We start from the raw sequence: 25709 nt of genomic DNA, 5'->3' as shown, positions 1-25709 counted from the left end.
AGCCCTCTGACAACAGTCTGGGCCTTGACTTTATGTCACTGTTCCTCACCCTCAGGGGGCTTCAGAATTGTCAGGACCAGTCCCCCCGGCCCCCGGCTGGGCCTTTCAGCAGGTGAACTGCTGCTGTTCAGAGCTCTGGGCAAAATGCTTTTTTCTAAAACATCCCCAGCTGAGTCTTCTGTAACACTCCTTCCCACAGCCGTGTCCCGGCATGCCCTCTCTCCTCTACTGCATAGGGCAGGCCCCGTGTGGTGGCATTTGGGGGCCACTTCCCAACAATCTCCTGTTCCTGGGATTTCTACACTTTTCAGAAAGCCTCTGCAGCTGCAAAACCGGCCATGGTGAGCAGGAGTGAGCATCCTCTTCTGACAGATGAAGAGACCAAGGCATGCTTAGTTTGTCCCAGGGGATATTTCACATGTGTAGAAGTAACGGTTCTAATAATAACCAGCTTGCTCACCATGTTTTTGTTTCAATGGATATTGGTTCAAAATTCAGTAAACAAATAAATAAATAAAACCTGGCAGCTCCCACGGGCGTATGTATGTATGGAGGAGGGGGACTGAGCCCGTTTCCTAGGTTCCCTGTTCAGTGCAAATCTTTGGTGCCGCCCCCTCACAGGAGCAAGGTCCCAAACCCTCCTGGGCGACCAGCTGGGCTCTTCGTGCCTCACCTTGGAACACAAGGTTCGCCTATAGTGAGTGCTTGCTCGGGAGGTTTGCTTTGCTTCATTCACTCGGGCCAGGGTGTTCTCTCTCCAGCGACGGAACACACTCCTGCAGGAACACAGGCCCAGGGGCTGGGGGTGACACCAGTGCAGAGAGACAGTGTGAGGTTTCTGTGGATTCCTCCCAGTTTTTCAGCTCACTCCTCAATCAAGTGCAGATTCCTTGTACCTAAGGATATCAGTCTCACCAAGAGCTGTGTTTATGCTGCCGTGGACACTCGACACATGGTAGGTGAGCATCTGCTCTGTGCCAGGCACCGGGGGAGTGCTGGGGGCACTGTGCTGACAATACCAAATACCACAGCCTGGCACACGTATATGCCGCAGGGGGACATAGAGCAGTGAGCAGGTGGGGGGCAGCGCAGGGGAGCCGTGCTATCATGAGGCCCAAAGAGATGGAAGGAGGCAAAAGGGCGCCCCAGCCTCAGCAACGTGCTAGCCACATAGTAAGTTCAGTTATTCCCTCTCCAATTTATTCACTGAGGGGCTGGATGGGCACTTCCCTGAAGGACGGTGAGGTGTTAAGGCCACGAGGCCTGCCACCCACTGGAAGTCTGGCATATACAGTATGCTGAATGGGGGGGGGGGGCAGAATGAGGGCGGCCCATGGGGGGAGGGAGTGCAGAGCCCGGTTTCGCAGGAGCTGGACGATGGGCTCTGATGCAGCTGGAGCTGGAGCTGTGAGCGGGTGAGACCTCCAAGGGTGTGAGAGCTGCCTCTGGGTCAGTGACGGGCCTGGAGAGCCAGGCGGGGAAGCAAAGGGAGTCACTGCAGCTCTGGAGCAGGAGACACTGCGGAGGGGATGGGTCTAGAGGAGCGAGACAAGTGGGAGCTGTCACAGAGGTCCAGGTGACAGCTGCTGCCCCAAGGCCCCACTCCACACACAGCAGCTTTGGAGAAGCCAAAGCCACACTGGGAGCAGCAGGAGGAGCCAGGCTTGCACTCCCTCTAGCCCTGGTCAGGATGCCCCAACCTGCCTGGGTCTGAAGCATGTGCCCCGTTCCTCAGGCAGGGCTCAGAGACGCTGGGAGACTCACCGCAGCAGCCGCCTCTTGTGCTGGCTCTCCCTGGCTGCCACCTCCTGGAGGATGCTCCGCACCTGGCTCTGGTAAGTCTGTAGGAGACCGAGAGGACTAGAGGCCACCCTGGGGGCCGTGCCACTCCCTACTCCCAGGTATGCCTCACAGGTGTTGTGATGCCCAGAGCACCCACCACACGGGGGCACAGGCCAAGAGCACCAAGTCCCAAGGCTAGAAGAGCACCTGGACAATGGGAAGAGGATGGTCTCGCTAAGTCCTCACCTAACAAGTCAAGCCAATGGGCTCCTGGACAAGGGGCCACTTTGATGGGGAGGCTGGTACTCCCCACATAGCACTCGTGTCTACTTTGCTGAGCCAGGATAAAAGCTCAGCCCCATGGCCGTTAAGACCCACCGACCTCACACTTGCTCCGTGTGAGGCTTGTGGAATGACTGGGAAGGGCAGGGAGAACTAGGGAGGGAGACATCATCCCCAGCATCCCCCCCACCCTGCGGAAGGAGAGGTGGACGCACGGGGCAGCCCCTACCGCCCAGGTCTGCAGTGTCCCATGCAGCAAGGCCTGCTGGTGGTGCAGGCTGGCGCGCATCAGCTTCCGCTGCTCAGCAGCGTGCAGGGCCAGGCACTGTGGACAGAGGGGGGCCCGGGGCAGGAGGGGCTCAGCACGTCTCCCTCTTCTACTGCTCCCCTACCCTCCACCCTAACAAGGCTTCATCTGTGAATAGGTATCTCTCAGGGAACTTGTGAGGATCAGATGGGGCAAGTGCTTGACTTAGGGTAAGTGTCCAAGCAATGGCAGTGGTTTAAATACTTTTACCCTGAGCAGGATGCCTGCGATGCTTAGACCAGGAATTTTAGGTTCAGTGAGTTGGGACAAATATCCAAAGAACACGGGATTTTTCAGCCAGTCACCTCACTAAGCAGGTTAGTGCTTGCTCCTCTACTGCCCAGACTGTCTCCCATGCTCAGAAGCAGGTGGCTGCCGAGGGGCTGAAGAGAAGCCCCCATGTCTGCTCTGAGTTACACTGACACACAGCTCCACCTGTCCACAACCACATGTGGGTGGCCTCTGTGTCACAGCCTTACCTCCCTCCACCGGCTCCAGGCCCAGTGCAGGAGCCGGGCCGCTTGGAACTCTGCAGCCAGCACTAGGCCCATCTTCCTGTGGGGAGGGTTGGAGTCAGCACAGCAGCCTGGACCTGGCCAAGGCCCCTTCGATGGGCACCCCTCACAGTCCCTAGCCCCTGCCAAGTGGTGCTTAAATTGGTGGGGAGGGAGGAATCAAGACCTTCTCTGGGGAAGCCCGGGTGGCTAAGTCAGTTAAGCCTCTGCCTTCGGCTCAGGTCATGATCTGAGGATCCTGGGATTGAGCCCCCGCATCAGGATCCCTGCTCAGCAGGGGAGTCTCCTCCCTCTCCCTCTGCTCATCTTCTCTCTCACTCATTTTGTCTCTCAAATAAGTAAATAAAAGCTTAAAAAAAAAAAGACCTTTTCTGAAAAGCTGCCAAAGGACTTGGGATCTTCCCTCAGGAAAGGGAGCATCTAATCAAATTTTTGCAGACCACCTGACAGGGCTCAAGTGTACTGAAGTACATTCATGTGCAGGCCACTTGGGAGAAGATTAAATGTAGCTAGAGGGATGCCTGGGTGGCTCAGTGGCTGAGCACCTGCCTTTGGCTCCATGATGTCCCCCAGGATCCTCCCACTACAGCCCTGGTTTTAGATAGACTGTATTAGGCAGAATTTCTTGAACTTGAAACCAGAGTCTAGGCTAACATGACCCTCTGACAGGCACTCAGCACTGAGGTACTACTGCTATGGTCACAGATGGCCTGAGATGGGAAAAGCTTCTGAGGCCGAAGCAACTCCTCACTCAGTTCTGAGCCCTCGGGCAGTCTCCCTCCAGATGCAGAAAGCCTTCCTGAGCTGTCTGTGGCGGTGGTGGGCACAGGCCACTGCTTGCCGCTGCCATTCCCGGTGACGTGCTGCTGCCTGCTGATGCCACATGGACCAGGACCTTTGCAGAAGCTGACGCTCTGAATGAAGGATGGCCTGGGGCAGGATGGCAGGAAGAGAACACAATGGGTCAAGTAGCTGGGGGTACAGAAGCCAGGAAGAATCTACAAGCCACAGATAATGACCAAGGCTAAAGAGATGGGCATTGACAGCTGCCCTGGCCCAGAAGCCATATGTAAACTCCACTGACAAAGTCAACAGGAGTCCTGGTCACAGGCAGGACAACCCCTCAGTGTGGGAAGCAGGTCCTGCCCAAGGACAGCCATTTACCATTCTCTCTGCCAAGCGGTTTTCTCGATGCTGAAACATCTTCTGCCACCAAATAGCAAATACTTGCTTCTCCAACGTCTCCCTAAAAAGATAAATAGTAATAATGGGAAACAAAGCACTTAAAATTACTACAAAAAGCAATGAGAAGTTCCAAATAGTTGGATTTTTCCTCTTAAGCTACTAAGAGGTAAGTTGAGATGGGGAGAAAGGAAAGAGAAGGGGAAGGAAAGCAGACAGCAGTAATCAAACCCCCCCCCCCAACAACCCAGTACTTTCCAAGTTATTTCTGGTGTCAGCCATGGTATGAATAAGACGGACTTTAAGACCCTGGCTCCTCAATTCAGTTCTGCACTAAATTACCAATGGTACTCAACAATCAGTAGTGAAAGCTGGTCTGTGCTGATCAGCCAGGCTGCTGCTACACAAATTTCCTTGGGGGAAGTGGTTAAAGCCAGATGCCAGGTCTCCAGGACTGACTGAGCAGGTCTGAAGCAGGCCCCAGGAAACGGGATTTAAAACAAGTGTTCCATGTGAGGTAGACAGGGGAGACAGATTTGAGAACCCCTGCTCTGTCACCTTTGCTTAGGCCTCCCCACTCAGCATAATGACGTGAAGGCCTACAAAATCAGGTCCACTAGTCAACAGCCACTAGGAGCTGTATGTTAGCAAAACAATGGGACAAAATATATGAGGCAACTGTTTTCAGGCCCTGGAGAAGAGGCAACACAGATTGTCATCCTTAGAGTTGAAAAACAAGGTGAGCCCCCTGGCTGCCCAGTTTTTCTGCCTGAGTTTTCTTCTGAACACCAGGGCCAGATGGACGGAGTCCAAGCAGAGTAGGACAGTCTCGCTGAGTTGAGGCAGAGATTAGAGTTCAAGACTGCAGTGGAAGGTCTGGGCACCTGTGGCCTTCCTGAACCTGGGCAGGTGGAGAACTTGCCCTGCCCCAGAGGCATGCTCACAGACATTTTGCACACACTGCAAGGGCAGTACCCAAAATTCTATGTTGAGTCTGCCCAGTCCACAGGTAAGGCTGTACAGGCAGGCCCCATGAGGCCTAGCAAGGTGGCCTCTTAAGGGCTGATTGCTGGATAGAGATTAGCACAGGGTAGAGAGGCCTGGGAAGATGGAGTTTCAGCCCAGTCTGAATAGAGAGACTTTGCTGAGAACCCCAGAATTCAGAAAGGCAAAGCCTCAGCAATAAGAGCCATGCTTTAACTTTGAAGACAAAAATAAAAAGAGACCCACACATGAGGTGCCTGGGAGAGCATGCAACTCTTGATCTCAGGTTTGTAAGTTCAAGCACCACAATCGGCACAGAGATTAAATTAAATCTTACACACACACACACACACACACACACACACCCCGCACAAAGAATAGAAACACACTTGATAGAATCAACAGGAATCACCAGAATAAATAGCAACCATTGCCTACCAGAATAAAATGCAAAACCCTTTAAAGGAAAAACTGCTGTCTGGAAAAACAATGACCCAAATGTTGGAATCAGCAAACACTTAAAAAACACTTATTATAAATAAGTTTGTGTACTTAAATGAAGGATGAACAAAATTAGCCGACAAGGAATCCTGGCAGAGAAAGAGAAACTACAAAAAAGAACCAAATGTTTTGGTGGCTCCTCAAAAAGTAAACATAGAATTACCATTTGATTCAGTAATCCAACTTCTAGGTATATAACCAAAAGAATTAAAAGCAGAGACTCAAACAGATGTATGTACACCAATGTTTACAGCAGCATTTTTCTAAAAGGTAGAAACAACTCATGTCCATTAACATACAGATGAACAAACTGTGGTATATCCATATAATGAAATATTATTCAGTAAAAAGAATGAAATTCTGATACATGCTACAACATGAATAAACCTTGAAAACATTATGCTAAGTGAAATAAGCCAAACACAAAAAGTCTAATATTATCCAATTCCACTTATCGGAGATACCCAGAATAGGCAGATTCAGAGACAGAAAGTGGAGTAGAGATTCTCAGGGGCTTGGAATAGATGGAAATGGGAAGTTAGTGTTTAATGGATACAGAATTTGTTTGGGATGATGAAAAAGTGCTGGAAATGCACAGCGATGATGGCTAATATTGCAAATGTACTTAATGCCACTGAATTGTGTACTGAAAAATTACTAAAATGGTAAGTTTTATGTTATGTATAGTTTACCATGATTGAGGGAAAAAAAGAAAATTCTAGAACTGAAAAGTTTCATACCTGAAGGAGAAAAATGATTGGATGAGCCACAAATAAGAAACTGTAGGAAAGAGATCACTGAAGACTTTCTATTGAAAGAGCAATAGAAAGTATCCAACCTGAAAAATGGAGAGAAAAGGAATAAAAAAAAAAAAACTAAACAGAGCCTCAGTGACCCATGGGACAATATCACCTGGTCTAACATAGAGACTTAGAAAGAAGAGAGAACATAGGGCAGATAAATTAATGAATTAACTAGTTAATTAATTTAGAGTGAGCAAGCACATGTGTGGACCCCAATCTCATGACCTAGGCCTAAATCAACAGTCAGACACTTAACTGATTGAGCTACCCAGGTGCTGCCCCAGGGAAGATAAATTATTGAAAGAAATAATAGTAAAAGACTTTCCAAATTTGGTTGGAGTGGGGGGTGGGAGGGGGAAACACCTCAGATTCAAGAAGCTCGGGCAGCCCCGGTGGCCCAGTGGTTTAGCACCGCCTTCAGCCCAGGGCCTGATCCTGGAGCCCCGGGGTCGAGTCTCACATCGGGCTCCCTGCATGGAGCCTGCTTCTCCCTCTGCCTACGTCTCTGCCTCTCTCTCTGTGTCTCTCATGAATAAATAAATAAAATCTTAAAAAAAAAAAAAAAAAAAAAAAAGAAGCTCAACTAACCCCAACCAGGATAAACACAAGAATACTACACTTAACCATATCATACTCTAAACTGTTGAAAAATCAAAGATTAATAAAAACATCTTAAAAGCAACAGAAGAGAGATTACATTTCAGGGGAAGAACAATACAAATGATGGGTAACTTTATACCAGAAATAATGGAGGCCAGAAGACAAGGGAAGAATGTCTTTAAAGACTTGGGTGGGTGGGTGGGTGGGGGGCACCTGGGTGGCTTAGTCTATTAAGTGTCTGCCTTTGGTTCAGGTCCTGGGATCAAGCCCTGCATTGGGCTCCCTGCTTAGCAGGGAGTCTGCTTCTCCCTCTCCCTGTGTCCCTCTCCCCTGCTCATGCTCTCAATCTCTCATAAATAAATCTTTAAAAAAAAAAAAGACCCAGGAGTGAGGGGTAGAGAAACTAATTTTTCTATAGCCAGGAAAAGGTCCTTTAAAAATGAGAGCAAGGGATGCTTGGGTGGCTCAGCGGTTGAGAGTCTGCCTTTGGCTCAGGGCGTGATCTCAGAGTCCCGGGATGGAGTCCCACATAGGGCTTTCTGCATGGAGCCTGCTTCTCCCTCTGCCTGTGTCTCTCATGAATAAATAAATAAAATCTTAAAAAATAAATAAAAATAAAAAATAAATAAAAATGAGAGCAAGAGTGAAATAACCATAAACAAACACTAGGATAATTTATCTCCAGCTGACTTACAGACAAAAGTGCTAAAAGATCTTCAGGTTGAAAGGATAAGAGCATACAGATGAAAACTCACATCTACAGGAAGAAACAAAGAATACTAGATATGGAAAATATGTGGGTAAATATAAAAATCATTTTTATTTTTTTAAATTATTTTTTATCTTTTAATTTTTAAAAAAGAATTATTTTTTTAAATTTTTATTTATTTATGATAGTCACAGAGAGATTTTTTTTTTTTTTAACTTTCATTTATTTATGATAGTCACAGAGAGAGAGAGAGAGAGGCAGAGACACAGGCAGAGGGAGAAGCAGGCTCCATGCACCGGGAGCCTGATGTGGGATTCGATCCCGGGTCTCCAGGATCGCGCCCTGGGCCAAAGGCAGGCGCCAAACCGCTGCGCCACCCAGGGATCCCGATAGTCATAGAGAGAGAGAGAGAGGCAGAGACATAGGCAGAGGGAGAGGCAGGCTCCATGCACCGGGAGCCCTATGTGGGATTCGATCCCAGGTCTCCAGGATTGCGCCCTGGGCCAAAGGCAGGCGCCAAACCGCTGCGCCACCCAGGAATCCCAAGAATTCTGTTTAAAGCAAAAATTACATGGGCGAAATATGTGACAATGAAGCTCATTAAGGATGGAAAGGAATTTTACTGTTTTTATGCTCTTCCTTTTAACATAAAGTGGTACAAAAGAACTGAACAGAACTGTAAAAAGTTAACAATGTGTACTTTAACTCCTAGAATAACAATTTAAAAATTACAAAAGGTATAGAGCTAAAAAGTCAATGCAGGAAATAAAACGTAATACTAATAAATTCTAAATGACTATGGCAGAAAAGGAGAAACAGAGAAACAAAAAACAGATGTAGGCTTCAGCCTAACCGCACCAACAATTACATTAAATATAAATGAATCACACACTCTAATTAAAAAGCAGAGATTGTCAGGGATGCCTAGGTGGTACAGTTGAGTGTCTGACTCGGGGTCATGGGATTGGGGTCTGCATTGGGCTCCACACTTGGTGTGGAGACTGCACGGGAGACTCTCTCCTCTTTATTCACCCTCCCATGCTCCCTCACTCACCCACTTTCTCTCAAGTAAATAAATAAATCTTTTTAGGGATCCCTGGGTGGTTCAGTGGTTTGGCGCCTGCCTTTGGCCCAGGGCATGATCCTGGAGTCCCGGGATCGAGTCCCACGTTAGGCTCCCTGCATGGAGTCTGCTTCTCCCTCTGCCTGTGTCTCTGCCTCTTTCTCTCTCTGTCTCTCATGAATAAATAAATAAAATCTTAAAAAAAATAAATAAATCTTTTTAAAAATAGCAGAGATTGTGACTACATAAAAAATTAAGACACAACTATATGCTGTTTACAGGAGACAAGCTTATTAAATATGAAGACAGAGTGGGAAAGGTAAACCACATAAACTGTAAATACAAAAAAAGCTAGTGAGGATATTTTACTATAAATCAAAGCAAACTTAGAGAAAAGAAATATAACAAAAATAAAAAGATTCATTTCAAAATGATAAAAGGGAAAATTCATGAGGAAAATGTAACTATCCCAACTGTATATGGACCAAATAACAGCGTCTAAACACATGAAGTAAAACTGACAGTATTACCAGGAAAAATAGATAAATCCATAATCATAGCTAGCAAATTTTAACATTTTTCTCTAATAATTGATAGAACAAGTAGACAAATAACTTGTAAGGATACAGAAAATTTGAAGATGACTACCAACTTGTCCTAACAGACATTTATAGAACTTCACACCCAGCTAATATAGTATGAACATTCTTTTAAAGTGCACATAGGAAAAAATAAAGTGCACATAGAAGGTTCACCAAAACAGACCACATAAAAAAAAGAAAAAAAAAAAAAAAAAAACAACAGACCACATATATTAACTACAAAACATGTCAATACATTTCTAAAACTGAAATTACATAAGGTATGTTTTCTAGTCACAATGGAATTAAATTAAAAACAATAATGTATCAAGGAAATTCCTATTTTTTTAAAAAAGATTTTACTTATTTATTCATGAGAGACACAGAGGGGTTGGGGCACAAATACAGGCAGAGGGAGAAGCAGGTCCCATGCAGGGAGCCTCACGTGGGACTCGATCCCGGGTCTCCAGGATCACACCCTGGGCTGAAGGAGACGCTAAACTGCTGAGCCACCTGGGCTGCCGTGGAAATTCCTATTTGAACACTAAATAACATATTTCTAAATAAACCATAGGTCAAGGAAGAAGTTACAAGGGAAATTAGAATATATTTTTAGTTGATGATAAAAACACAGAATTCAGAATTTGTGGGATAAAGCTAAAGCAGAGGGAAACCTTACAGCTTAAAATTTTCTCAAAAAGAAAGATTTAAAATTGAAAAGTTACCCCCAACAAAAAAAGAATAGGTGGGTGCACCTAGTTGGAGGAGAATGCAACTCTTGATCTCAGGGTTGTGAGTTCAAGCCCCACACTGGGTGTAAAGATTGTTTTAAAAAACTAAAAAAAAGGGGAGGGTGATTTGTGCTCCTATCTTAAGAAGGTTAAAAAGGAAAAAGAAGGCAAATTAAATCCAAAGTAAGTAGAAAAAAAAAAGTAGAAAGAGATACAAAAGAAAAAGTGGAATCAATATAAGAAAAATATATAATAAGAAAATTAGCAAAGCAAAAGTTTTTTAAAAAAGCAAAATCCTGATAATTTGTAGCAATACTGATCAAGAAAAAAAGAGAAAAAAATACAAATTACCCAAATCAGGAATGCACAAGGTAGTATCATCAGAGATTCTAGACATTATTAGAGGGCAGCCCCGGTGGCGTAGCGGTTTGGCGCCGCCTGCAGCCTGGGGACCTGGGATCGAGTCCCACATCGGGCTCCCTGTGTGGAGCCTGCTTCTCCCTCTGTCTGTGTCTCTGCCCCTCTCTCTCTGTGTCTATGAATAAATAAATAAAATATTTTTTAAAAAGACATTATTAGAATAATAAGGCAGTTTTGAACAGTTTTATGCCAATATATTTGATACCTTGAAGAGAATGAAAAATTCCTTGAGAAACAGCATACCAAAACTGACATGGAAAGAAACTCTTGGTAGCTCTATATCTATTTTCAAAATTAAATCTGTAATCAAAAACATTTCCATAAAAGAAACTCTAGGTCCAGATAATTTCATTAGCAAATTCCATAAAAAATTTAAAGAAATAACAAAGACACACATTACAAGAAAACTACAGACCAATATCCCTCATGAAAGTACATGTATAATTTTTTAATAAAGCATTAACAGAACAAAATCAACAACACGTGAAAAAGATAATATCATGGCCAAGTGGGGTTTATCTCAGGAATACAGGGTTGATTGAACATGTGAAATCAGGAAAACCATATCATCATCTCAATAAATGCAGAAAAAGCATCTGGCAAAATTTAACCACCCTTCATAATAAAAACTCTCAATAAACTATGAATAGAAGGGAACATTCTCAATCTAATAAAGGGTATCTATAAAAATACTCAATGGTAAAATACTGACTGCTTTTGTTTTCCCCTAAGATTGGAAAAAAGACAAGTATGTGTCCTCCCATTACTTCTATTCAATACTGTATTGGAGATGTTAGCTAATGCAGTAAAGACAAAAAAAGCATACAGACTGGAAAGGATAAAGTAAGCTGTCCTTATTTGCATATGGCATGATTATGCAGAAAAGCCTATGTAATTAAAAAAAAAAAGACAGACTCAAACCGGAAAGCAAATTTAGAAAGGTCATAGAACAGAAAGTTTCAGTTGTATTTCTATATACTAGGAAAACAGTTGGAAAATGAATTTAAAAATAATTCTATTCACAATAGCATCAAACAAATAAGGTATTTAGGAATAAAACCCCCAAATCACTAATCGTAAGAGAAAAATATTGATGAACTGGACTGTAACAAAATTGAACATTTCTGCTCATCAAAAATACTCTTATTTATATATATATACATGTATACATTATATATATATATGTGTATATATATAACCAATATATACATCCACACCCTGTGATCGTTTCAACATATATATATAGAACATACATATATATAAAAACCACTTTGCTCTCAATAGAAAAAGAATACCTGAGAAAATGGAAATGCAAGCTACATTACTGGAAGAAAATATTTTTCTTTTTTTATGATTTATTTATGTATTTATTTGAGAGAGAGAGAGACACACAGAGTGTGCAAGCATGGTGGAGAGGGAGAGATTATCTCAAGCCGGCTCCCCGGTGAGCACGGAGTCAGAGACAGGGCTCTGAGATCTCACAATCCTGAGATCATGACCTGAGTGAAACCAAGAGTCAGATGCTTATCTGACTGAGCCAACCAGGCGCCCCTGGAAGAAAATATTTTCAATACAAGAATATAGAAAGAACTTTGAGAAATCAATAATTTAAAAAAAGACTCCTGAAACCAATTTTTTTTTAAAAGCTAAGGGGAGGGGGATCCCTGGGTGGCTCAGCGGTTTAGCGCCTGCCTTTGGCCTAGGGCACGATCCTGGAGTCCTGGGATCAAGTCCCACATCAGGCTTCCTGCATGGAGCCTGCTTCTCCCTCTGCCTGTGTCTCTGCCTCTTTCTCCCTCTATGTCTATCATGAATAAATAAATAAAATCTTTAAAAAAAAAAAAAAAAAAAAAAAGCTAAGGGGAGGGAAGCCCTGGTGGCTCAGCGGTTTAGTGCTGCCTTCAGCCCAGGGTGTGATCCTGGAGATCCAGGATCGAGTCCCACATTGGGCTCCCTGCATGAAGCCTGCTTCTCCCTCTGCCTGTGTCTCTGCCTCTCTCTCTCTCTGACTCTCATGAATAAATAAATAAAATCTTTTAAAAATAAATAAATAAAAGCTAAGGGGAAAGAACTAAATAGATACTTCGCAAAAGAAGATACACAAATGGTCGATAAGCACATGATAAAGGTTGAATCAGTCAAAATCTGTCTGGAATTCAAAGAAAGAAAATTAGCTCAGACTATTTTACTCAGAAAGAGCAGCCCAACCATTAATCAGATCAGAACAGACACCGATAAGGCCAGCTACAAGGAAACATGGTTTCTCCCAAGGCTAGGCAGCAGTTGTCAAATGCCACTCAAAAGGGCCTCTTTTGAGTGGTTACGGCTTCCTTACCAAGGATGCCCCAGACAAACTTTGTTGTTTCCACTTATTCCTAAGGGCACACATAACAGTATTCCCTAGTGAACCACATTTCTCATCCCTCCCAATTTTGCCTCAGGAATAGTGACCAATCCAAAATCAACCTCTGTTTCTCTTTCCTCTCTTCAGAATCCTGTAGTGGAAACTCAAAACTTACAAATTCCTTTCCCTCAGGAGGAGCACCATCCCAGAATTTCTGTGGAATTCCCTCCTTCAAGGCAATCAGTCTGACTTGGTAAAATGACAGGATTTTGATCCTGGCTGGTTAGGCCTTAAAAAGATGCTCAGCATTATTAGTTAGCAGGGAAGTAACACAGTACTCCATATCCACCAGAATGGTTCAATTAAAAAGACTGTCAAAACCACAGGATCTGGGATCCCTGCGTGGCGCAGCGGTTTGGCGCCTGCCTTTGGCCCAGGGCGCGATCCTGGAGACCCAGGATCGAGTCCCACATTGGGCTCCCGGTGCATGGAGCCTGCCTCTCTCTCTGCCTATGTCTCTGCCTCTCTCTCTCTCTGTGTGTGTGACTATCATAAATAAATAAAAAATTAAAAAAAAAAAAACCCACAGGATTGGTTGTATTTCTGTTGATGAGGATGTGAACAACTAGAATTCTATCTGCTGGTGGGTGTATGATGATGTGACCCCCTGTAAGATGAAGCATATCTCCACCCTGTGAACCCGAATCAGCTTCTAGGTATCCGTCCAAGAGAAATGAAAACATAATCCACTTAAATGTTCATAGGAGATTTATTCACAATGGCCTCAAACTGGAAACTATTTATATGTTAAAATGGATCAAAACATTTTTTTAAATTTTTATTTATTTTTTTAAAGATTTTATTTATTTATTCATGAAAGACAGAGAGAGAGAGAGAGAGAGGCAGAGACCCAGGCAGAGGGAGAAGCAGGCTCCATGAAGGAAGCTGGACCCCAGGATCCCAGGATCACGCCCTGAGCTGAAGGCAGACGCTCAACCGCTGAGTCACCCAGGTGTCCCCATTGTTTTATATTCATACAATACCACTCAGCAAAGAAGAGACTGAACTACTACCTGACAATATGGCTCAATCTCCAAAACATTACGCCGAACTTTAAAAGAAGTCAGATACAACAGAACTACTGTGTGATCCCATTATTTAAAGTTCAAAAATATGCAAAATTAACCTGGGATGATAGAAATCAGAACAGTAGTTACCTATAGGGGGTGGCATGGGAACGGACTAGAAGGGGGCATGAGGGAGCTTTCTGGGGTGATGGAAATGTCCTATACCTCGACTGGGCTATTGATTATCCAGGTATACCATTTGTGAAAACTCATCAAACTGTTTACTTAACATCTGTGCCTTTCACTATGAATTCTAGTTCAATTAAAAAAACAAACCAGTCCTGTCTCATTCTCAGTATACTATTTCACTGGTAGGTGAAGTAACTACCATTTTTCGTTAATCTCACTATTAAATTCTGTCCATATTACTAAAATATTAAACAAATACCCTAAGAATTACAGAAAGATAGAACATACACATTTTGGGGGAACTTTGATTTGCTAAACTTCAAACCCAACCTATTAATATTCATTTACCAGGAGAGTCACAAATCAATTCTAGGGGTTAGAGGGGGGAGGGGAGGGGAAGGGTGACATTTTGAGCTGGCATTCTGCTTGCAGTCCACATGGATCATCTCACTTACCTTTCATGACAACCCTATGAAATAGGACTACTGTCAACTCATCTCCATTCTACATTTGAGGAAACAGGCTCAGGGAGACTGAGTAGCTTGCCCAGGGTTACAGAGCTGGCAGGCAGGTAGAGCAAGGGTCTGAACTCAGGCCTCTCCAGTTTCCAAGCTAGGCTCTCCATTACTCTGCTCCCTTGTGAGCAGGAAGGCAGGAACCTAAAAAACTAAGTTTTCTAAAAAGATCCAACTAAACCAAAACCAGGTAAAATCCAAATCAGGCCTCGGTAACCCTTCAAGCCTCCTGGCTATTCCCCATCTCCAATTCACCCTTCACCCTTTGTCTCAGGAATGCTTCCCAACAAAAATCCTTTTGGAAACTCCTCTTGGTTGTTTTGAAAGTACCCTCAACCTTTGAAAATCCCTATGGCATGCCAAAATACAAAAGAAGTAACAGAACCAATCATGACTTTGTCTGTAAAAGAAACAAAGGAGAGTGTGTGTTAAGTAGTAAAGCCACTTTTCAAACAGAATCTTATACCAGGCCTCATACAGGAAGCAGGGAAAGGTGAAGTCATTCTCTCTGCAGAAAGGGCAGAGGTGAGGGCTATCCCCTTGCCAGCCTCCAATTCCCCAAGACTGCCTCCTACAAACTTCTTGGACTTTGTGTGAAGGACTCCTAAAGTTCTGGCTGAACCTCTCAGACTAGCATTCAGACTCCTTCAAAGTCAAGATCACTACAACTTCTCCCAGCGTCCCTCCCATATCCCTCCCTCTCGTCTCTCTGTCCTAAATTGACAGGACACTGTTCTCAGGGCAATTTCCAAAACCATCACTTTACTAGTTATACATACCTGCTCAAACATCTATCTGTTACCTTTTTCTGGGGTTAGGCAATCCCCTCAGTCTGGCCCTTGTCATCCTGCACACTCTTCCCATCCATCCTCAGCCCTCAGTTCACAGCATGCCTCTCCCAGGGACTTCCCTCAACACTAGCTCTGAGCTCTAGAACTCAGGGCTGACAAACTGGGGACACACATCTATTCTCTGGCACTGTTCTTCAACTGTTTCTTGTGTATCATTCTTACTTCCTCACAAAGAAAGTTTCTACAAAGTCATCAAAAAGATCTTCCTTTTGATCTAGCAGAAAGTCCCTGGAGTCAAGGAGATGTGAATTTAAACTCTTGGCTCTGCCACTTATTGCTTGTTTCACATGGGGAGTCATCAGTCATTTTGAGCCTGTTCTCTCAGCACTGCTGTGAGAAAGAAATTATTAATGAAGGTGATGTCGTCATAGGCGAATAAGCTTATATATTTGTTTCCTTTCTCCCATCACACCATACCCACCACAGTAGCAGACATAGAGTCAGCAATTATAATTTCTTTGTTACATTTTGCTAACCTGTGGCAAGGACCCGCTATGGGCAAGTTTGCCTCTGTGGGAGCTAAAAAGACATAGCTCTGCTCCTTGCCCGTATTAATTTCGTTGATGACTGTATCTCAAGACTTCAAAAAGCTAGGTTTAGTAGAACAGGAAGCAAACATTTCAGGGAAATCACACTCAAGAATGCCTGCCAAGGTCTAACCACGTTCTGATCCAGAAAGCTAATGGGCAGCTTTAATGGAGCTCACACTGGCTTGCAATGAGGATGGGGCATAAAACTCAGGCTGTTTTGAAAGCACTTGCAATAACGATGAGCAAAAGCTTTCCCAGGGGAAATACTGGCTGGTTTTTCCTGCTAGATGAAATCAGTAGGCCCACCTAATTGAAAAACCAGGAAGAACCAGGGCCTAGGGGGCTGGGAGGCTAAAAAAAACCACCACAAATGGCCATGTGGGCAGCAAAACCAGCCCTAAGAAGCCAGCACAGGCAGGAGCATACCGCATACCTGTGAAAGCGTGCTGCTCTTGCATTGAGAACACTTTCCTGCTGGTGCCATCGCCAGAATCTTCTCCATGTGTTGAAGGCCGCAGGCAGGGCTCTCTGTTGGAAGTGACTGTCTGCTCTGGACCGCAGCCGCTACAGTAACAACAAATGACCTTTATTTGTACTTTACGTTATTTAAAAAATGACCTTTCAGGGTCACACTCTGACAGACGGTTGCTTTCTATACAACATTGAGAAAAAGATTAAAATCATTATTTTTACTTTGTCAACATGACAGGTGAAAAATGAAATACAATAGGGAAAAAATTTTTACTTTAATTAAAATAGGTTAAGCATCTCTTCATGTGTGTGCACGCATGTGTATGTACATGTATCTAAACGTTTTGTCCTATGTAGTGAATGTTCATACCCATTGCCTGTTTTACTGACTGCCAGTATTTATTTACTTATTTTTAAAGATTTTATTTATTTATTCACGAGAGACACAGAGAGAGGCAGAGACATAGACAGAGGGAGAAGCAGGCTCCCTATAGGGAGCCTGATGCAGGACTTGATCCCAGGACCCCGGGATCACAACCCAAGCCAAAGGCAGATGCTCAACCACTCAGCCACACAGGCATCCCATGACTGCCAGTATTTAACTCAGTCATATACATGGGCTTTTTGAACCTTAAGAAATGTATCAGTCCTTTGTCACATGTGTTACCAACATTGTTCCCACCCCGCAATACATCTTTTGATTTTATTATGTTTCTTTATTTTTTTAAGATTTTATTTATTTATTCATGATGGACACAGAGAGAGAGAGAGAGAGAGAGAGAGAGAGAGAGACATAGGTAGAGGAAGAAGCAGGCTCCCTGTGGGGAGACCGATGTGGGACTCGATCCCGGAACTCTGGGATCACACTCTGAGCTAAAGGCAGATGCTCAACTGCTGAGGGGATGAGATGTCAACACCCAGGCGTTCCTGTGATGTTTATTTGTAATAAAGATTCTGTAAATTTTTATGTGATTATGAAAGGCTACTACTATTTCACTGATTATCAGTAGGAAGACCAACAACTGACATAAAAATATATGTACACCTCCATGATCCAAAACTGTGTGTGTGTGTGGGAATAAAAGCATATACATATGTGTGGGGCTTTTTATTTTATTTTTTGTTTAAGATTTTATTATTTATTCATGAGAGACACACACATACACAGAGAGAGAGAGGCGCAAAGACACAGGCAGAGAGTGAAGCAGGCTCCATGCAGGGAGCCCGACATGGGACTCCATCCTGGGTCTCCAGGATCAGGCCCTGGGCTGAAGGTAGCACTAAACCGCTGAGCCACCTGGGCTGCCCTGTGTGGGGCTTTTTAAAACAGGACCTCCAATTCTTTGGATTTCCTCCTTCACTAAGAAGTCCCCTTGAATCTGGGCGGGACAGTGACTGTTTTGACTAACAGAATGGTGAAAGTAACCATGTGATTTCTGAGGCTAGGTCTTTATAAAAGCCATACAGGGTGGCCCGGGCGACCTTCAGCCCAGGGTCTGATCCTGGAGACCCAGGATCGAGTCTCACATCGGGCTCCTTGCATGGGGCCTGCATTTCCCTCTGCTTGGGTCTCTGCCTCTCTGTGTGTGTCTCCCATGAATAAATAAATAAAATCTTAAAAAAAAAAAAAAAAAAAGCCATACAGCTTGTGTCTTGTTCACTGTGACACTTTTGGAGTGAGCAACAACATAGGAAGTCTGACTACCCTCAGGCCACCATGCTGTGAGGCAATTCAAGCCTCTTAGAAAAGCCCAATGTAGGTTCTCCGGTTAACAGTCCCAGATGAGCCCAGTCTTCCAGTTATTCCAGCCCAGGAACCAGCCATGTGAGTGAAGAAACTTCCTAGAGTATCCTAATGCCTTGCCATTAGAACTAGCTGAGCCCCCTGTAATCATGGAGAAGAGACCTGACATCTTTGCTATGTCTTGTTTCAATTTTTGACTCACAGAACCCATAGGTACAACAACATGGTTGTTCTCTTAAGCCACTGAGTTTAGGGTGATTTTTCACATGGAAACAGAAAACTGAACAGTGAGCGTGTGTGTGTGTGTGTGTGTGTGTGTGTGTGTGAGAATATAAGGTACACATTCTCCCACGCACACAGAGGGAAAAAGATACCAAATTTACTCACCAAATGTTATTTTAAGATTATGGGTATTTTCATTTTTTTCTTTTATCTCTTCCTACACTTCTCAAATTATAATGTCTATATATTGCTTTAGGGCATTTACATTTTCAAATGTAAATAAAAGTAGAAGCAACAGTTTAATGAATCCCCATGAACTTACCATCCAGTTTCAACAATTAGCAAACATTTTGCCATTCTTTAAGTATTGCTTTTTAAAAAGAAACTCACAATAAGTAATATTTTTCTTTTCCTGAAATAGAAAGAATTGATGTTCTTTTTAAAGAACTTGATGTTCTCTGATGTCATCTCCTTAGATGACATTCAGATTGTTAGCTAAAGATTTGAAAAAAACAACAGCAACTAAGCAGGACTCTTACTATTTTTCAGATCTTCTATATCATACAGGCCATGCAAAAGCAGTGTGCAGAGATAAGAACACTGACCCTTGACCTTCCACCAATGCTGGGTCCCCATGTCAAGGGGCTCTTTTTCTAGGAGGAAAATAAAAGACTCTCTGCTTCTTTTCTACCTTGAATAAACACAACCTTTCGACCCTGGCACTCAGTTTTTTTCTAAAAGGTCTCTATCTTTGGTTGAGCGTACATTAAATGAGCTTAAAAGACCAAGTGGCAACGTCCTTTCAGAAACAGCCACATAATCCAAAGGAATGTCAAAGAATGCAGCAATTCTAAGAATTTTCCAGGTGGAGAAGGCAAACCATGCCCTGGGCTGGCATCATGTAAACACCAAGAACTGAGATGATCCTTAGGGAAAACTCTGAAGCAACCCGTGGCAGTCCGTTTGTTCACTTGTTTGTTCATTCATTCATTAAAATATTAGTTGGCATCTACCCTCGGTTAACACTCTGCTAAAGGAGAAGAAAGACACATGTTCTACCCTCAAGTAGCTCACAGGCTGGCAGGGAAACAAGCCAGGAAACACCTAGGCCAAGAACAAGCTGACAAAGCCACACAGGAGACAGGGTCTGAGGACGAAGTAACATCTGAGCCTGAGCTGAAAGGGTCGGAGGGACACAGACTGCAAATACAATGAGAAGTGCAGTTAGGGAAGAACCGGCCACTTAACTGGCCAGAGTACAGTTGTGAAGGAACAAAGAGGCTGGTAACAGGAAAGTGTGGAGAAATCCAGGGACCAGCTCCCAAAGGAGTTTATAGACCCTGCTAGAAAATTCAGATTCTCTCCCAATATTAGGAGGGAGCAGCCAAATTCTTTAGATTCACCTGTTAGACTCTAGCGGCAAATGGAGGTGAGGGTGGAGGGAGCAGTAGGAAATAACTGGCAGGAGTTTGCTTTGTGTCTCCCGTCTCACCAAGGATGGCCAAAACAAGGCATGGGTAGCACACTAACCACTGCAATGCCCATGTGCGCACTATGGGTGGAACAAAATTCCTCTAAGCCTAAATGTGGCCTTGAAACCCTTCCTGGTTCACCACTCAAACAGCTGCCACCATCATTAGAGCTGGCCTGCCAGATTACATGTATTTGCCACCCTGGTGCTAAAATACAAGACCTGTGGGAGCAGGAAGTCTATCTGCTTTTTATCACAACTGTACAATCAGTGCTTAGCACAGTGTCTGAGGCACAGTGTCTGCTCAATGAGTCTTTTTTTTTTAAGATTTTATTTATTTATTCATGAGAAACACAGAGAGAGAGAGAGAGAGAGAGAGAGAGACAGAGGCAGAGGGAGAAGCAGGCTCCATGCAGGGAGCCCGATGTAGGACTCGATCCCAGGACTCCAGGATCACGTCCTGGGCCAAAGGCAGACGCTCCACCACTGAGCCACCCAGGCGTCCCTCAATGAGTCTTTTTTTTTTTTTTTTCAATGAGTCTTTTTTAATGGAACTGAATCTAGGGCACATGGCTGGTGGCTGGTTCAGCCAGAAGAACATGCGACTCTTCAGGGTCGTTGAGTTTGAGCCCCATGTCAGGTGTAGAGATTACTTAAATAAATAAAACTTAAAAAAAAAATGGAATTGAATCCTTTCTCAATCTGCCTTTACTAATTCACCAGACTGATCCCCATGTCCTCCCACCTGCTGTGGGTACCTGTCTCACTGTTCAGTGTGAGAACATGGCACTTATGTTCTGTACTTTTCTCAGTATTTCCTGATGGCTGGCTAACTAATATAGTACGTGAGTAATGATGTGAATGGAATGGCTAGTAAGAGCTCATCATTCTCAGAAAGCACCTGCATTTTCACAGCAGATGAAGGAATGGGGCTTATGCAGACTTTCTGATATCACTAAAGGGATCTGGGGAAATACTTTAGAGCTTTTCACAGCAGCCTCTCTTCCAAATTAGACTACCACGACCTCTTAGCATAGGTCCTTTCCGAGAATCTCTCCAGAACAAATGGGTCCAAGAATGTCAGCCTGTGGAGCCACCTGCTATGAATTACTTACCTGCTTGTACCGCCTCTTCTGAGTATACTGTAACCATGATTTGATACACTTGCGTAGCAATGTCATTCTGAAATCAAACACATAACACATACTGCCTGTTGTACTTTCAGGTTTAGAGTTTTTAAAATGTTTGTTTTTAAGGCCAGAAAATCTGAGTGCAGTTACATCTTCAGCGTTAAAGGCACCTCACTGGTTTTACTCTAGGAAACAGGGAAGTAAGAACCTATTATTCAATGCAAAATCTGTCAGCCCCTATTTGGAGCTATGGCCTGCCCCAAATTTTGACAACTCTCTTATAAACCTAATTAGACCACCAAGCACCATGTCTCTGGAACTTAATTAAGGTAGTATGTATAAAATCTTCTAACTATCCTGAACTTGCTGGTTTTATGACGAAACTCTGAGCCTTGTGTGGGACCACCTGGGTCTGTGACAAGCTCCTTTCTAATAGTGATATGAGAGTGAGAACCACATTCAGTTCTGTAAACCAGGATTTAGAATAATGATAGACCCTGATAACTCCAAATTTAATTAAATATTGAGATTTTCACTGACTCGTTAAAAAAAGGACTCCAAAATGGGACCTATAACTATGTAAATTAAATTGATTATATCATTAGGTGGGAGGAGGGTATATTGAACATTTCTGGCAGCAATAAAGTGAAGAGTGGTTACCTCTGAAGAATAAGCCTAAGTGATCAGCGGGAGGGATCCAGGCAACTTTTATTTTTCACTTTATATCTACTTTCCTATACACTGAGTTTTCCTCATAGACATGTGGTGCTTTTATTTGCAATTCAGGAGACTCTACACTCTTCAAGACCAAGCCATAAATACCCAACCTGCCTGAGACTTCTTTTTGACACTATCGATGCTTGAATTCTAAGATGTGAACATCACTAAAGCCTAAAGGATTGAGGCAGGGGACCAGCGGGCACATACTTCAAACTATGGTGACCAAGAACCAGTACAATCATCTTTATTTGATCTCTCATCTGATCAGCCAAAAGGAAAACATAAGCTTAGGAACCACTGGTTTATAGCGGGACCTTTTTGAATCTGCCTAGTAATGAGTGGAAGGGTAAGTGCTCTTTCCTAGAGAACAGTGACTAAATCCCTGGAGAGCCTAAGGAGAAGGCCAAGGTCCCTACCTGCAGTGGGCCCAGGCAGCACACAGTGAGGGAAGCTGCTCTCTCTCTTCCCTCTGCTCAATCCGAGACTGCCAGAGGTTCCAGAACCTGTGTAGTAGCTGAAGCAAGACAGAAAAGAAATAGAAGTTTAAGGCAGAAGGTAAAATGCTCTCTTAACCTATTAACAAATCCTTACTATCAAGAGACTATAAGCCTCCTCAAAGGTGGAATTATACAATTTGGAATACTCAACGTATAACAGGCTTACAAAATAGTTATGGCTAAGCTATACAGGGCTATTCTAGGCCAATATAAAAAGCAAAAAGATAGATTTTACAGTCTCTGGGAATCAGAATGAAGCTGTTCCTAATCTGGACCTCACAGAAAACAATACCATTTTGAGAGTTAAAATTGATCTTATCACAAATTACTGCTCTGTGACGTAATCTTGCAAAAAAAAAAGTGTTTAACTTCAATCTAATCATGCCCTTAGATCAAAACTCTAATTTATAAGAGCAACATTTAAAAAAAGGAAAGTCAAATGTCATTAAATGGAAACAGATACATCGAGAATATGGAATATTGTATGAGGCCAAATAGTTGGCCTTCCTTTTCCAAAAATCAGTGTTATTGAAAAAAAAAAAAGTATATAGTAAACTAGAAGTCAGTCACAAAAGGGCATGTACTGTAAATATGAAGTCCCAAGAGTAGTCAAATTCATAGAGCTAGAAAGGAGAAAGGTGGTTGCCAGCTGCTGGAGGTGGGGGAAAGGAGGAGAATGGGAAGTTTAATGTTTAATGGGGACAGAATTTCAGTTTTGCAAGATGAAACGAGTCCTGGAGAAGGATGATGGTGAGGATTGCATAATGTGAATGTGCTTCATGTCACTAAACTGTACTCTTAACTATGGTTAAGATGATAAATTTTGTTATATGTATTTTACCACAATTAAAAAATAAATGTGTTAAACAAAAGAAGGGTGGAGTGGAACTGTTATTAAGAGCCTTACAAGACATAACCAAATACAGTAAGAAAACAAGGCCTCGAATCCTGGTTTGAAAAGGAACAGCTATAAAGACCTTTTGGGGACAACTGTGAAAATTTGAATATGGGCTGGGTATTGGATAAAATTAGGGAATGATGGTTCATTTTGTTAGGGATGATAATGATATTTTGGTTATGAAGGAAAATGTTATTTTTGGGCAATGCAAGCCAGAATGTTTAGGTGTAATGTGTCACGATGTCTGTAATTTACTTTGAAACGATTCAGCAAAAAAAGTAAATATTAACAACTGGCTAATATTTGGATTTAGATGGTAAGTATACAGATGTTTATTAGACTGTTCTTTATATTTTTCTGTATGTTTGAACATTTTCATACTGAAAAACAAAAAAACACCCATACTCCTATACCCAGAAACATGATCTGTAAGTAGAGATAGAATGTTTGTTGCCCTCAGGTAAACCAACCACTGAAGACAACAGATGTACAGTGCAAACACAATCGAAGCCGCCTGGAATGCAAGACTCAAAGTGTATTCCCTAGGTCAGGGTTGGAATCCACAGTCCTTGACCTCTGAGTCAACTATCAAGTTTCTTCACAAACAGATAAAAAAACAGGATTAAACTAGTTAAAACCAAGAGTTACTCTGTCAGCTGGTATGGCTAACTAGAGAAAATGGACAGTAAGGTTTGGGCATCTAAAAGATCTGGACAGCAAAAAATAAATAAATAAATAAATAAATAAAATAAAAGATCTGGATAAATCTCAAGGCACAAGCACAAAGGTTAAAAGAAATGACAAAGGCCATCAGAGGTCCCTTCATACAGATGGCCCTCACCGTGATGTCACGTTGCTGGTGAGCGAGATTCCTTCTTATTTGCTGGAGATGAGCATGGGTCACATTTTCTTTTAGGGCTCGAAAACAGAAATGCTGTGAACAGAAGGAGGGAACAACCAGCTAACAAATTAGCAGTGTCTGTACAAGGAAGAGCAGTGCCCAAGTCTAGCAGTAAGAGGCCTGGTCATGAATGTTCACAGCTGCTCCCGTGTCCTGGAGTGTTTCTCTGCTTTCAGATTCAGCTGGGAGCCAGACGCAAGCCAGTAGGCACTTAATAAGTAGCCGACGAACTGCTCCCCGCTATGCACTGATATTGCCCAGGAACAAACACACCCTTGCCTTTGACCAGGAGAGATCCTCGTGGCCCAGATGGGAACACTATGGACAAAGGTTATTAAAAACATTAACTTTGCCTCTCAGAAATAGAGACTTCTAACTTATGGTGGTTTGTCTGTTTTCTTTTTTAAGCCATGTTGTGGGGTGGGGGGCAGTCAATGTGCACACTTCTACAATTCCAAATGCAGTTTTGCAAGAGTAGACTAGAAGGAAGAGAAGGAAGCCTTGGTGAGTAGGGGAGTTGGGGTAGTGGCAAAGACATGTGGGATTGGCTCCAGCTCCATCAGTACTGCCTCACACGTGACCCAAACAAAGCCTTTTCTTCAATGTCCTGGGCTCCAGTTTTCTGAGACAGAAGTGAAGCAATTAGGGGCTTTCATATTGTTCTATGAAACCCCAAAGGCTCCTCAAGGTGTTTGAGGACCTTCTCATGTGGTAAGGGTAGGGGAAAGCAGTAGTACAACAGGGACTACTCTCAGAACTTGCTTTATCCACACCATCTCTACTTCGATTGATTTTACAGACTAGGCTCCCAATATTAAAAAGGGAGCCTGCCCCTGGGTCATGAGTTCAAGTTCCATGGTGGGGTAGAGGTTACTTAGAAACAAATAATAAAGGGGCACCTGGCTGGGTCAGTCAGTAGAGCATAGGACTCTTGATCTGGGAGTTGTGACTTCAAGCCCCATGTTGGATGTAGAGATCACTTAAAAGTAAAATCTTCAAAAAATAAAAAAGAGGCCCGCCATGTAAAAAAAAAAAAATGCAGGACTAGATCACCTCCAAGACTCCCTTATAGCTCCAGACCTCCCTGATCCCACACCATTGCCATTTCTGATCCAAAATGAAAACAGGGACACCTGCAATGGAACAGGGGTTTCATGAATGAAGCTAATCTTATAACCAGATGCACTTGAACAGCATGATGTGTGCCTGGGTACTCCAAAAATGGATGCCTGAGCAAGCCTGGTAAGAACGGCCTTTTGAAGCACCTACTATGTGTAGACAGGCTTTCTATTATAAAGTGTGGGTTCTTCTTATCACATACTATAGAGTTTATAGAGTGACATTTCCCTTTAGTTTCTTGAACATGGTAACTTCACATCTTGGACCTTGGCCAACTGTGCTGTTAAATATTAAACACTAAAACTTGGGTGGTTCCTGCAAAGAAAAAAGCCTCATGAAGCTTCCATGCTCTTACCAACAAGCTGCACCTACTGTGATCTTCTGCCACCTTCCACTGGGCCGCTTCTTCGGCACACAGCAGCACATCTGCCAGGGAGTTAAGGCTTCTCATTTCAAAAATGTTCCCACCCTCGCACACTGCGATCCTACTGACCTACCGAAGGGTCTCAGCTGTGGGGGATAAGAGGCAGGCCAGGTGAGCAGAGATCCACCTGTCTCATCCTCATGACTCCTGCGAGTT

The 25709-nt window shown here is 43.3% G+C and overlaps 1 protein-coding gene across 8 annotated transcripts in view; it reads right to left on the bottom strand.

The window, feature by feature from the left end:
* SFI1 (SFI1 centrin binding protein) overlaps positions 1 to 25709 on the bottom strand; it is a 99051-nt gene that overhangs the window by 8673 nt on the left and 64669 nt on the right. For 7 of the 8 annotated variants that reach the window (XM_072803307.1, XM_072803308.1, XM_072803306.1 and 4 more), the window contains 11 exons: positions 25485 to 25555; positions 23951 to 24043; positions 22131 to 22228; positions 20980 to 21046; positions 16390 to 16520; positions 4051 to 4132; positions 3638 to 3816; positions 2851 to 2926; positions 2294 to 2389; positions 1765 to 1841; positions 674 to 776 (listed from right to left, as the gene is read on the bottom strand). In XM_072803307.1, coding sequence (XP_072659408.1) covers positions 674 to 776; positions 1765 to 1841; positions 2294 to 2389; positions 2851 to 2926; positions 3638 to 3816; positions 4051 to 4132; positions 16390 to 16520; positions 20980 to 21046; positions 22131 to 22228; positions 23951 to 24043; positions 25485 to 25555 — 1073 coding nt within the window. The remainder of the gene's footprint in view (positions 1 to 673; positions 777 to 1764; positions 1842 to 2293; positions 2390 to 2850; positions 2927 to 3637; positions 3817 to 4050; positions 4133 to 16389; positions 16521 to 20979; positions 21047 to 22130; positions 22229 to 23950; positions 24044 to 25484; positions 25556 to 25709) is intronic. The other variant, XM_072803310.1, reaches the window with a different exon arrangement.

Source organism: Canis lupus, chromosome 27 (genome assembly GCF_048164855.1).
Source record: "Canis lupus baileyi chromosome 27, mCanLup2.hap1, whole genome shotgun sequence".
Classification (NCBI taxonomy): domain Eukaryota; kingdom Metazoa; phylum Chordata; class Mammalia; order Carnivora; family Canidae; genus Canis; species Canis lupus.
Note: the sequence above shows the minus strand (reverse complement) of the source record. Positions and strands in the feature narration are given on the sequence as shown.